Source organism: Somniosus microcephalus, chromosome 14, assembly GCF_052327205.1.
Source record: "Somniosus microcephalus isolate GS21.2 chromosome 14, FLI_Smic_1.0, whole genome shotgun sequence".
NCBI classification, from domain to species: Eukaryota; Metazoa; Chordata; class Chondrichthyes; order Squaliformes; family Somniosidae; genus Somniosus; species Somniosus microcephalus.
The window spans coordinates 134,867,091-134,880,393 of NC_141000.1; the positions used below are offsets into that span (position 1 = coordinate 134,867,091).

The 13,303-nt window shown below is 50.7% G+C and overlaps 1 protein-coding gene across 1 annotated transcript in view; it reads right to left on the reverse strand.

Moving 5' to 3' along the window:
- Positions 1 to 13,303, reverse strand: part of hsf2bp (heat shock transcription factor 2 binding protein) — a 182,896-nt gene that overhangs the window by 38,851 nt on the left and 130,742 nt on the right. The window contains exon 7 of the mRNA XM_086007357.1: positions 9,195 to 9,298. Coding sequence (XP_085863483.1) covers positions 9,195 to 9,298 — 104 coding nt within the window. The remainder of the gene's footprint in view (positions 1 to 9,194; positions 9,299 to 13,303) is intronic.

The following is a 13,303-nucleotide window of genomic DNA, read 5'->3' on the forward strand; positions in this document are numbered from 1 at the left end:
CAAGTCCAGGTATAAAGGTGACTGCTCCACAGTCCCTCTGTATTCTGGACTGGTCGACCACTCGAGGCACACCTTCATTCTCTTGTTAATAAAAGCCTGTTAGTTACTCGCTTAACCTCAGTCTTTTGAGTAATTGATAGCGCATCAATTTTATTAACAAGATTTTTTTATAATGGAGAAGATCCTCACACCAGCATGCCTGGACTTAGACCATCGGGAGGCGGACGCATCCACCAAGTTTGCTCACTGGCTTAGGTGCTTTGAAAGATTCCTGATCGCCTCCGCTGCAACGGTCAAATCGGATGAGGACAAACTGGATGTCCTGACCTTCAAAGTGAACCACCGAGCGTACTCGGTCATCCAGGACGCGACCTCGTACACGGCTGCTCTCAAGCTCCTCAAGGACCAGTACACGCGCCCAGTGAACGAGGTGTACGCCAGGCACCTCCTGGGGAGTCGTAAACAACAACCTGGGGAATCGACCGAGGAATACCTTCAGGCACTGTCTGTGCTTGGCCGGGCCTGTGGTTGTAAGGATGTAAAGGCCGCCGTGTACACAGAGGAACTTATCCGGGACGCTTTTGTAGCGGGCCACAGGTCCAATTACACCCGACAGCGACTGTTGGAGCAGGGTGACCTCGACCTCAACAAGGCCTCTGAACTCGCACTATCATTGGACGCAGCCTACCGGGGCATGGATGCCTACTCCTCTGCACCGTGGACGCCGCGGGGAACGACAGCCTGGGACACGGTAGGACCGTCTCATAGCGCCGTGCCACCCCAGCCACATCCCAGCAACGGCCCAACTACCGCAGCAGTGTCCCAAGGCCAGAAATGCTACTTCTGTGGCCAGGCCAAACACCCCAGAGCGCGCTGCCCGGCGAAAAATGCGATCTGCTCGGGCTGCGGGAAGAAGGGACACTACGCCAGCATCTGCAGGGCCAAAGCCACCCCGAACCCCAGCAGCGCCGCGTGTGGGCCGTCATCTTGGGCCTCCCCAGCCATGTGCGAACCACCGGAACAGCAGCCATTTTGGACGCCTCCAGCCACATGGGGATCATGGACGCCGCCATCTTGGACGCCAGCCGGGACGCAGCAGGCCCCCAACACCGCCTCATCTGATATCCGCAGCGACACACCGACCCCTACGCTGGCCTCCGTTACGCTGGACCAAGCGAGACCGCACCAACTGGCCCGGTCCACAATGGACATTAAGGTAAATGGTCACGAAACAACCTGCCTTTTTGACTCTGGGAGCACGGAGAGCTTCATCCACCCCGACACGGTGCGGCGTTGCTCTCTCCCAGTCCTGCCTGCGCACCAGCGGATTTCTATGGCCTCCGAGTCCCAGTCAGCGGACATTGGCGGCTACTGCGTGGTGACACTCTTAGTAGACGGGACTGTGTACGATAATTTTAAACTTCTGGTCCTGCCCCACCTCTGCGCTGCCGTTCTACTGGGGTTAGATTTTCAGTGCCACCTTAAAAGTGTTACGATTGCGTACGGTGGACCCCTCCCCCCACTCACAGTCCGCAGCCAGCAGCTTCCAAATTGCCCGCCGCGCACCAGGTGCAACCTCTCCACACTCAGAGTCACCCCCCCCCCCACTGTTTGCTAACCTCACCCCCGACTGTAAGCCCATCGCCACAAAGAGCAGGCGATACAGTGCCGGGGACAGGGTTTTCATTAAAACCGAAGTGGAGCGGCTCCTGAAGGAGGGGATTATTGAGGGCAGCACCAGCCCCTGGCGAGCCCAGGTTGTGGTCGTTAAGACCAGCGAGAAGCAGCGCCTGGTCATCGACTACAACCAGACAATAAATCGCTACACCCTGCTGGGTGCTTACCCACTCCCCAGCATAGCTGATATGGTCAACCAGATCGCGCAGTACCGCGTCTTCTCGACCATTGACCTGAAATCAGCGTACCACCAGCTCCCTATCCGCCCTGAGGACCGCCAGTATACTGCCTTTGAGGCAAACGGCCGCCTCTATCACTTCCTTAGGGTTCCGTTTGGCGTCACCAACGGGGTCTCCGTCTTCCAAAGGGAGATGGACCGGATGGTCGATCAAAATGCGTTGCAGGCCACTTTCCCATATCTGGACAATGTGACCATCTGCGGCCATGACTTGCAGGACCATGACGCAAACCTCGAAAAGTTCCTCTGCACCGCCCAACTCCTGAACCTGACGTATAACAAGGAGAAGTGCATATTCCGCACAAGCCGCCTCGCCATCCTTGGCTGTGTTGTGGAACACGGAGTCATCGGTCCCGACCCCGACCGGATGCGTCCCCTTATGGAACTCCCAATGCCTCAATGCCCTGAAGAGGTGTCTAGGGTTTTTCTCCTATTATGCCCAGTGGGTCCCCTACTATGCGGACAAGGCCCGTCCGCTGATCAAGTCCACCTCTTTTCCCTTGACGGCAGAGGCCCGCTTAGCCTTCCACTGTATCAAGGAAGACATTGCCAAAGCCACCATGCACGCAGTGGACGAATCCATCCCCTTCCAGGTGGAAAGCGACGCGTCCAACTTTGCCCTGGCCACTACCCTTAATCAGGCGGGGAGACCCGTGGCCTTCTTTTCACGAACCCTCCAGGGCCCGGAGACCAGACACTCCGCTGTTGAGAAGGAGGCCCAGGCTATTGTGGAGGCTGTGCATCATTGGAGGCACTACCTGGCCGGAAAACGATTTACCCTGCTCACTGACCAGCGTTCAGTTGCTTTTATGTTTAACAACAAGCAGAGGGGCAAAATCAAAAACGACAAGATCTTGAGGTGGAGAATCGAACTTTCCACCTACAATTATGAGATCTTGTACCGGCCCGGGATGCTCAATGAACCCCCGGATGCTCTATCGCGTGACACCTGCGCCAGCGCGCAGATCGATAGACTGCGGGCCCTCCACAATGACGTCTGCCACCCGGGGGTCACCAGGTTCTTCCACTTCATCAAGGCCCGCAACCTGCCTTACTCCATTGAGGAGGTCAGGACCATGACCAGGAACTGCCAAGTCTGCGCTGAGTGCAAACCGCACTTTTATAGACCAGACAGGGCTCACCTGATAAAAGCCACTCGCCCCTTCGAGTGCCTGAGCGTTGATTTTAAAGGGCCTCTCCCCTCCTCCGACCGCAATGTGTACTTCCTCAACATTATTGATGAGTACTCCCGTTTCCCGTTCGCCATCCCCTGCCCGGACATGACCAGTGCCACGGTCATTAAATGTCTGAACGACCTCTTCACCCTGTTCGGTTTCCCCAGCTATATCCATAGCGACCGGGGCTCATCGTTTATGAGCGACGAACTCCGCCAGTACCTGCTCGCTAGGGGTATTGCCACAAGCAGGACCACCAGTTACAACCCCCGGGGGAACGGACAGGTGGAAAGAGAGAATGCGACAGTTTGGAAGGCCGCCCTGCTAGCCTTAAAGTCTAGGGGCCTTCCGACCTCCCGCTGGCAGGATGTGCTCCCCGATGCGCTCCACTCTATTCGGTCACTGCTCTGCACTGCCACTAACGCCACCCCTCATGAGAAAATGTTTGTCTTCCCAAGGAAGTCCACATCGGGGACATCGCTACCGCCATGGCTGACGTCCCCAAGGCCGGTCCTACTGAGAAAACACGTGAGGACCCATAAAACGGACCCCCTGGTCGAGAAGGTCGACCTCCTCCACGCCAACCCCCAGTATGCTTACATTGCGTACCCGGACGGGCGGGAGGACACAGTCTCCATACGAGACCTCACACCCTCGGGGGCCCCAGTAACCCACTACCACCCCCCCCCACGATCCAATATCCAACCCCAGCAGACGGCACGCCTGGGCCCCGCGACCCGCTCGACACCCACGAGGACTACACACCAGTGCCCCAGCCTACGCGGGACTCGACGCCGGAAGCTTCACTACCCCTGCCGTCGCCACGTCGATCACAGCGGCAGACAAGACCTCCGGAGAGACTCCAATACACAAACTTTTAATACACTTCACCCCGCCGGACTCATTTTTAAACAAGGGGTGAATGTGGTAAACCACTGTTATACCTGCCTGTGTGGGTGTTTGTATTCCACTGTGTACATGTCTGTACATGCCTCGGCTGACTCCTCCCACGAGTCCAGGTATAAAGGTGATTGCTCCACAGTCCCTCTGTATTCTGGACTGGTCGACCACTCGAGGCACACCTTCATTCTCTTGTTAATAAAAGCCTGTTAGTTACTCGCTTAACCTCAGTCTTTTGAGTAATTGATAGTGCATCACAGGGTCTCCAGAATCGTCGGGGTTTGCTGTGCACTTCACAACATGGCACAGCGTCGTGGCTTGCAGATTCCTGAGGACCAAGTGGCTCCTCACATATCCTCCTCAGATGAGGGGGAGGAGTGTGAAAACGAACATCCTGCAGAGGCCCATCAACCAGCGGCAGCATTACGCGAGAACATTGCTGCCTGGGATGCAAGGAACGCACTCATCCTGGCCAGATTTGCTTAGCCTAGTCAATCAAACATTTTTACCTCGCTGCTTCTTACCAGAGCTTTGACAATGGCCAAGAACCAGAGGGTTCCTAGCACTCTGACCACCATACTGACAGTTGCAAGTATTCCTAAGGCCTCAATGTGGAAGTCCCAATAGCGAAATGACAGACGCCACAACTGCAACATTTGCCATCAGAATTTTTATGTTCAATAATGACGTGATGGCATTTTTACAATAAACACAAAATTGCACCCAAGTGACTACCCTTGTGACTATTTGTGCAGAATTTTCCTCTTACACGTGCTCCTACGTGGTGCCTCCTCTGTGGCTTCAGCAGATGTGGAGGCCCCTTGCTCACTTTCCTGCTGCTCCTGTCTCGACACCTTTGGCGGGCGTCCTCTGGGATTGCGAGCCTGTGAGGGCTCGTCACCAGTCTGCTGCTCCTGCGGCTGTGCAGGGGTTGAGACGTCTATCTCACTTGGGTGTGGACTCCGGTGGGGCTCTGCAGTGGCATGGAAGTGTGAGCGCTTGGAGAGGAGCCCCCACTTCCTTGAGGTCTGCCACCAACCTCCCTCTCATGGGTCAGGTTCCCCTCAGCGCCTGCAAGTGGCTGGAGAGCACCTTGCTGCACATCAGGGGGGCCATGGGGACCCGTATCTGCAATGGCAGTCCTACTCAAAAGGACTTCCATGAAGGTCTGGTTTCTCTGTTCAATAGATGTCCATCGCTCCTCAAGAGATGTCATTCGATTCTGAACAATGACCATGTTTTCCATACCCTGGCGACTAAGCTCCTCCATGGCCGTAGCCATCCTCTCCTCTACCGTAGCCATCCTCTCCTCTACGGTAGCCAGCCTTACCACGGAGGTAGCAATCCTTTCCACGGAGGTAGCCATCCTTTCCGTGGTGATGTGTTCATGCGCCAATGACTCCACAAAGGCTCTGCTCATGTTCGCTATGGACTCCTCCATTCGCTCCACACTCGCAGCGACCCTAGAGACAAAACCTGCCAGAGACTCCTGCATCTGTACCTGGAGTTCCATCACCTCTGATCTTATGGATGGACCCAGAGGGTCGACATGCTGCTGAGCCGAGCTGGCAGAGTCCTGCGCCCTCTGACTAGGACTCTCCACTGCTGTCCCTGTCTCCACAATCTGCTGATGCTCACTTGTGAGCTGTGATACACCAGGTGACAACACTACTCTATGTCCCGAAAGTCCCACCGAGGTGTGAGTGTCTGCGCTGGTGCTGGGTGCGCTGAATTCTGCTGACGCTGTGCCCTCAGAGGTTGCAGCTTCCTCTGAGGAGTCTAGCTGCTCAGCCTCTTCTTCCTGGCTAGGGGGGACGGATGCTTGTGATGGTCCTGTGGGGAAGTAACGGAAAGAGTCAGAGATGTGATGCAAAGGCTACATGCACATAGCTTTTTGCAGATGCTCATAAGTGCATCTGTTACAGCTTCACAATCATTATAATCGACTCATGCAATGTCAAAGAGAGCGATGGGAAACTTTTCTGTCACCAGCTTGCTGTGTTACACCTGTCTGTCCGTCCCCCACGCGCAAATCATCCTCTATTCCCATAATTTCCAGGACGGCCTCCTCCCAGGGGGTCAGGTGGGCTATTGAAGCTGTCCCTCCTCCTGTCCTGGCTCGCTCTCTTTTGTTGTGAGCTCTCTTTTCCTGCAATGAGGGAGACAAGTGGAGGTTGAGTGAGAATGAAGGAGTGAGTGTAGAGATTGCATAGCATAGATACTTAGAAGGAGACAAAGATGGAGTGAGGTTGCAAGACCAAGGGCCCTCCCTGTGTGTTGTCAGTTGTGTTCAAAGCATCAGAGTGATAGGGAGTGTGAGGGCTGCATGGTCGAATAGTTATGTGAATGTGAGCATAGAGAGGGAATGGGTAAGGGTGCATGGATGTCAGTGTCAAGTGGGATATGGAGGAAGAGGTTGCTAAAGCTGAGTGCTGGTGAGGAAAGGCAATGGGGATCAGATTGAGGGTGATGGGAAATTCATACTCACTTTTCCAGTGCGCTGAAGGTCATGAAATCTTTTCCTGCACTGTATCCAGGTTCTGCGGGTGACTCCCAAGGAGTTGACCTCCTCAGCCACCTGCATCCACACAGCCTTGGTCTGAGTGGGAGGCCTCTTCCTCCCTGATGAAGGGAACAGCACCTCCCTGTTGGCCCTAGCCCCATCCACTAATGCCTACAGTGCCACCTCGTCAAAGCGAGGAGCTGATCTGGCCCTCCCGCTTGTCATATTTGCTGCAGCTCCCTCACACTGCACAGTCAAGAAGCTTGGCAGTCTGCAGAAGAAGCAAGGCTTGCTGTGGACCTTAAATGCAGCAGCAATGATGACGTCATCGGCGGGGACTTTCAGTCATGAAAAACCCATTTGCAAAGGCTTCCCACACGTTGGAAATCAATTGGCCAATTCAGTTAAAATTGCATCAATCTCCCACATCCATTTAGAGTTGTGTGGGAAACACGAAATTCGGATAACACGACACCATCCCGCACCTGAGTTAAAATCCCCCCCAGAAACTATCATCACAAGGTGCCGTAAACTGTAAGGCTATGGGCTACGGACCAAGAGCTGGAAAGTGGGATTAGGCTGAATAGCTCTTTTTCGACTGGCACACCTTCTGTGCAGTCATTTTCTATGATTCTACAATTCTATCCAGTCATAGCCAGAGAATCACTTGCAATGGCTTCTCTTCCTACTCCTGCACTGTTACCTCTGGAGTCCCCCTCCTATTCTTTATCAACATGCTGCCCCTCGGCGACATCATCCGAAAACACAACATCAGAACATAAGAAATAGGAGCAGGAGTAGGCCATTCAGCCCTTCATGCCTGCTCCACCATTCAATAAGATCATGGCTGATCTACTACCTCAACTTCACCTTGCCGCACTATCCCCATATCCCTTGGTTCCACGTGTTCGCTGATGACACCCAGCTCTACCTCACCACCACCTCTGACGAAGGGTCATCGACCTGAAACATTAACTCTGTTTCTCTCTCCACAGATGCTGCCTGACCTGCTGAATATTTCCAGCATTTTCTGTTTTTATTCCTTTATTGATAATGCTGCCCTCCCTTTTTTGCACCTCTTTATCTCTCTTGAAAATGTTATAACTGGGAATATTGGGGCCAATTTGTATCATCGGATGTAAGTCAGTTCTAATTTGGTTAACACTGTTTTAATACCCAAGTGCTAATCGCACTTCATTCTCCAGTCTAATTACATTTGAATAATTATTCACAACCTCAGATGTAAACTCAGACAGGTTTGTCTCAATGGAAGGATAGGGGCCAGGGCTGAGGAAATATTTGGTGGCATCTTAGAGCAGGAATGTTTTTCTTGGCCTGTACATTCTGCTGGGTGAGAAACACTATGAGCAAGCCTCCTCCTACATGCTGATGTTCGACCTGCATGCCTGCTGACGACTGCTCCCCACTACACTCTAAGAACAAGCCCCATGAAGAGGAAAGTTTGGCTCCCTGCTAGAATTCAATCTTCTCTCTATACCCCCTGCACTGAAGAGCATGTACAATTAAGACAGGGACTTGGAGGAAAGCAGAAATAGTTTCTGGCATTAGTACCAGGCATGAGCTGCCTACCCCTTTAAACCTGTCATCTGAGAAGTTCCAGTGCCCACTGTCTGTAGGCAGGAGCACGAAGTGGAATTAGTGGGGCGCAAACGTTGTGAATTGGGCTTCCTGCGTCCATGATATTATCCACCCCTCTCAACTTTTTCAGAGGGGAACAGTTTGCGGCTGAGAAATCCGCCCCCCCTTCAAAACTGAGCAGATTACAAATGGGGTGGACCAGAATCATGCCAAATTTCTCAGCTGTTACCACTCCCCGAATCAGAGCATGAAGCACACCAGAATTGTCCCCAATCAGTCCAACCCCAAGCCATATCCTTGTTATAGCTACAATATCCTATCCTTCCATAGTTATTAATGCTTATAACTCTTGTTTGAAATGCCTTGTGCATTCATGTACATACCAGTCAATCCTAACTTCAATTTTTTGGAAATCTTACTCTATTTAATTCCTCCTCCTTCTGATTTATTCTTTGTTACTTTCTTGTTTTTCTCTTTTGTCTTTCCTATACCCCTTTCCCCTTCCTACTTACTCATCTTGCTTTTCCCTCTCCCTGCATTGTAATTAAAACCCTCCCCCACAGCACTAGTTACTCTCCTGGTGACATTGGTCTCAGCCTTATTCAAATGAAGCCCATCCATCCTGTACAGGGCTCTCGTGCCCCAGAATTGGTCCCAATGTCCCAGGAATCTGAACCATAGCACATACCTTCCATCCCTCGGACTTTGGATTATTAGTCACCTGCTCCACCATCAGACAATGAGCCCTGCCTTCGAAAACTTCACCTTGTCACTTCATTCCATCTTCAAAAACATCCTAAAAGCCGATCCCCAGTGTTCCCCCACCCGCAGGAATTTCTTACTTCCTGCTTGGTGTCTGCTTCTTTGTAAAGTACGAAGATTTTTCTGCATCAGAAGCCCTACATAAGTGTAAGTGCTATGTTAGTGTGCAGTTCTACTGAAAATTTCTAGTATGAAATTTTCTGTGACCCAACAAAGGCTCACAGGCAGCTTACCAGAAACCTCTGGAGTACATTTCATCCATAACATCAGGACAAGATTAAAGCCAATAAAGAGTCATGAGCCAAGTGACACTGTTGCTGCCAACTCATACAAGACTTACCTTCCAGAAGCCAGAACAACAAAGGGATGAAACCTGGGCTCTCACTGATGTACTGTAGGCCTTTCAGGTTAATGCTTACATTGTACAAACACATCAACATTAGTCTGAAAGAGAAAGACATTTTTCCCAACATTAAACCTTTGCCTGCAAAATCAATCAATATAATTTTTTTGTAAGCATAGTCATAGAAATTACAGCAGAGGAGACCATTCGACCCACTAAGCCTATGCCAGCTCTTCAAAGAGGGCTGGTGAGCTACATAGTCCTGGTTTCTGGGGAAGGGGGTGCAACCTCCCACCTGAAGTAGAATGACTTTGGTTAGGATTCCTGAGAGCGGGTGAGGATGTGCCATGTTCAGAGTGGAGGCAGCGGAGAAGGCTGCCGCCCATGGCTTTAGAGTCATGGGTCCCAGAAATCATGGGTACGCGCCTGAAAAGAAGAATACTCAAGGAACATCATATATATGTAGAGGCTCTCAGGACAGTGGCTTGAGTTTATAGCCTCATTTACTGTAACATCAAGGAAGCTTCCTTCTTTTTTGCAAGAATCATGAATAGTCTGGCCGCTGCATTGCAGTCAGCCTTCCCGGGACCAGAATGTAGGCTACTGTCTCTTAGAATTTTCAGGATCTGATAGCTGCTATTAGACCAGCACTCTGCTGATCAGTGGGGATGCAGATCCAAAGCCAGGGTCAATGGCTGCGGCTACAATTTTCTCAGGATAGCAGCACGAGCCTTCGCCCACAGAACACTACCCAAGTGACATGTAGGAGGTGACACCAAGCTGCCCAGTGACCAGTTCCAGGGATGCAGCAGGAGCAGCATCAGTACATGAGCCAGGGTCATCTCAGGCCATGGAAGGATGGCCATCTCAGTCGCATGAGCCTTTTGTATCACAGGAGCAGTCAGTTGTCTTTTGTGATACTGGTCCTCAGGTTACACTAGAATAAGAGAAAGAAAGCAGCTTTAAACTCTCATGGAAAGCAGAGGCTGCGGAACGAATAGCACTTATTTCATTTGTTATTCATGGACATACAGGAAATGGTTAACTTATTTCATGTTCAATTATTCAATTAGGTGATTTAGACTTGAATAGTCATATAGTTGCAGGATAAGTACTGGTTTGAAGAATGTTATTCATTTGAAGGCGGGAGAACACAGAGTCATAATGGCACAGAAGGAGGCCATTCGGCCCATCAAGTTCGTGTCGGCTCTCTGTAGAGCAATCCAGTCAGTTCCATTCACCCGCTCTATCCCCGTAGCCATGCAAGTTTATTTCCTTCAAGTACTTAGCCAATCTCCCCTTAAAAACATTGAGTGTTCACCCCTTCCATTGCTTCTACCTTTTCCACTTCTACTGATATTTTGTCAGCATCCACCTCCTTAGTAAACACCAAATACAAAGTACTCATTGAGTATTTTAGCCTTGCCCTGTGCCTCTAAGCATATATCACCATCTTTGACTCTAACAGGCCCCACACCGCCTCTTACTACCCGCTTACTGTTTACATACTGGTAGAAGATTTTTGGGTTCCTTTTATGTTAACTGCCATTCTACTCTCATATTCTCTCTGCCAATCTTATTTTCATCTTCACATTCCCCTCTCAACTTATTGTATTTGGTCTGGTTCCCCCTTGAAGAATTCACCTGACATGCATCATACACCCTCTTTTTTTGTTTCATCATCTTCTCTATCTCCCTCGTCATCCAAGGAGCCCTTGCTTTGGTTCCCTTCCCCTTCCCTCTTGTTGGAATGTACCTACCCTGTACTTGGAACATCTCCTCCTTAAAGATCACCCATTGTCCTGTTACAGTTTTTCCTGTCAGTCTTTGGTTCCATTTTACCCTGGCTAGATCCTTTCACATCCCATTGAAGTTAGCCCTATTCCAGTTTAGAAGTTCCACTCTAGATTGTTCCTTGCTCCTCTCCATTGCTAATCGAAATCTTATGATACGATGATCACTCGTACCCAAGTGTTCTCCCACAGACACTTGGTCGGCCTGGCCCACCTCATTCCCCAGCACCAGATCCAGCAATGCCTCCTTCCTAGTTGGGCCAAGAACATATTGGACAAGGAAATTCTCCTGAACACATTTCAGAAATTCCTCCCGCTCCTTTCTGTTTACTCTAGCGTTATCCCAATCGATATTTGGGTAATTAAAGTCCCCCAATATCACCACTCTATAGCTCTTGCATATCTCTGCGATTTCCCTGCAGATTTGCTCCTCTACCTCCCTCTCACTAGTTGGAGGCCTATAGAATACCCCCAATAGCATGATCATACCCTTTTTGCGCCTCAACTCTAACCAAATGGATTCTGTCTTTGTCCCCTCAAGAACATCCTCCCTTAATCAGCACTACAATGTCTTCCTTAATCAGCACTGCCACCCTACCTGCCTTTTTTCCTTCCCTATCTTTTCTGAACACCTTGTACCCTTGAATATTAAGTGCCCAGTCCTCACCGTTTTTAAGCCACGTTTCCGTTATTGCCACAACATCATATTGCCACATGGCTAATTGTGCTTGTAGCTCACCAACCTTATTCACACACTTTGTGCGTTTACGTACATGCATTCTAAACCCATTTTTGAATTTTTCGTAGTCTTTCTTAGTCTACTCCTATATAATATGGTACTACTACCGCCTCTAGTACTATCTTCTCTAGTACTATCCAACACACTCACTCTTTTATGCACCTTATTCCTCTTTTCTACTCCTATATGCTGGTGCCCATCCCCTTGCCAAGCTAGTTTAAACCCTCCCCAACAGCACTAACAAACCTCCCCGTGAGAATATTGGTCCCAGCTCTGTTGAGGTGTAACCCGTCCGGCTTGTACAGGTCCCACCTTCCCCAGAAACGGTCCCAATGCCTCAGGAATCTAAAGCCCTCCCTCCTGCATCATTTCTCCAGCCACGCATTCATCTGTACTAGCCTCCTATTCCTGTACTCACTAGCATGTGGCACCAGGAGTAATTCGGAGATTACTACCTTTGAGATCCTGCTTTTTAATCTCTATCCTAGCTCCCTAAACTCTGCCTGCAGGACCTCATCCCTCTTTCTGCCTATGTCGTTGGTACCGATGTGGACAACGACCTCTGGCTGTTCACCCTCCCCCCTCAGAGTGTCCTACAGCCGCTCAGTGACATCCTTGACCCTGGCACCAGGGAGGCAACATACCATCCTGGAATCACGTCTACGGCCGCAGAAACGCCCGTCTGCTCCCCTAACTATCGAATCCCCTACCACTATTGCTCTTCCACTCTTTTTCCTCCCCCCCCCACCGTGCAGCTGAGCCACCCGTGGTGCCGTGGACTTGACTCTGGCTGCACTCCCCAGAGGAACCATCGCCCTCACCAGTACTCAGAACAGAATACTGGTTGGAGAGCGCGATGCACTCCAGGGACTCCTGCACTACCTGCCTGGTCCTCCTCTTCTGTCTGGCGGTCACCCATTCCCTCTCTGCCTGCACACTCTTAAACTGCGGGGTGACCACTTCTAGAAACGTGCTATCCACATAACTCTCAGCCTCGCGGATGCACTGCAGTGACTCCAGTCACCGCTCATGGTCCAAAGCCCGGAGCTCGAGTTGCTGTAGCTGGCGACACTTCCCGCACATGTGGTCGTCCAGGCTACACAAAGCGTCCAGGACGTCCCACATGGCACAGGATGTGCACTCCACGGGACTGAGCTGCCCTGCCATGCCTCTATTTAATATAAGAACTAACCCAGCAGAAATAAACTTTAAACTTACAAAAAACACTCCCCAGCTATTCACCAATCAGCTCGTTCCCTCCAGTTAATAGATTATTAACTAACTTAGCAGAAATAAACTTATAAACTTAAAAAAAATACACTCACAGCTACTCACCAATCAGCTACTTCCCTTATGCCGATGTCACTTTTTTTACTCTGACGTCACTCTTTCAAAAACTGCCTCTATTGAGTTGCTGCCGCTCCTTTGAACTGCTCAGCTTTCGCTGTGCTCCCTTCAGGTCCGCTCCTTCCCGTCTCAGGCTCCTGCCGCTCGGGAGTGCTCCTTTTAACTAGTTGCAGTGATGACAAAGTTAGGCTGTGTTAAACTGATAAGTTGAGTTCTAAATTCACTTG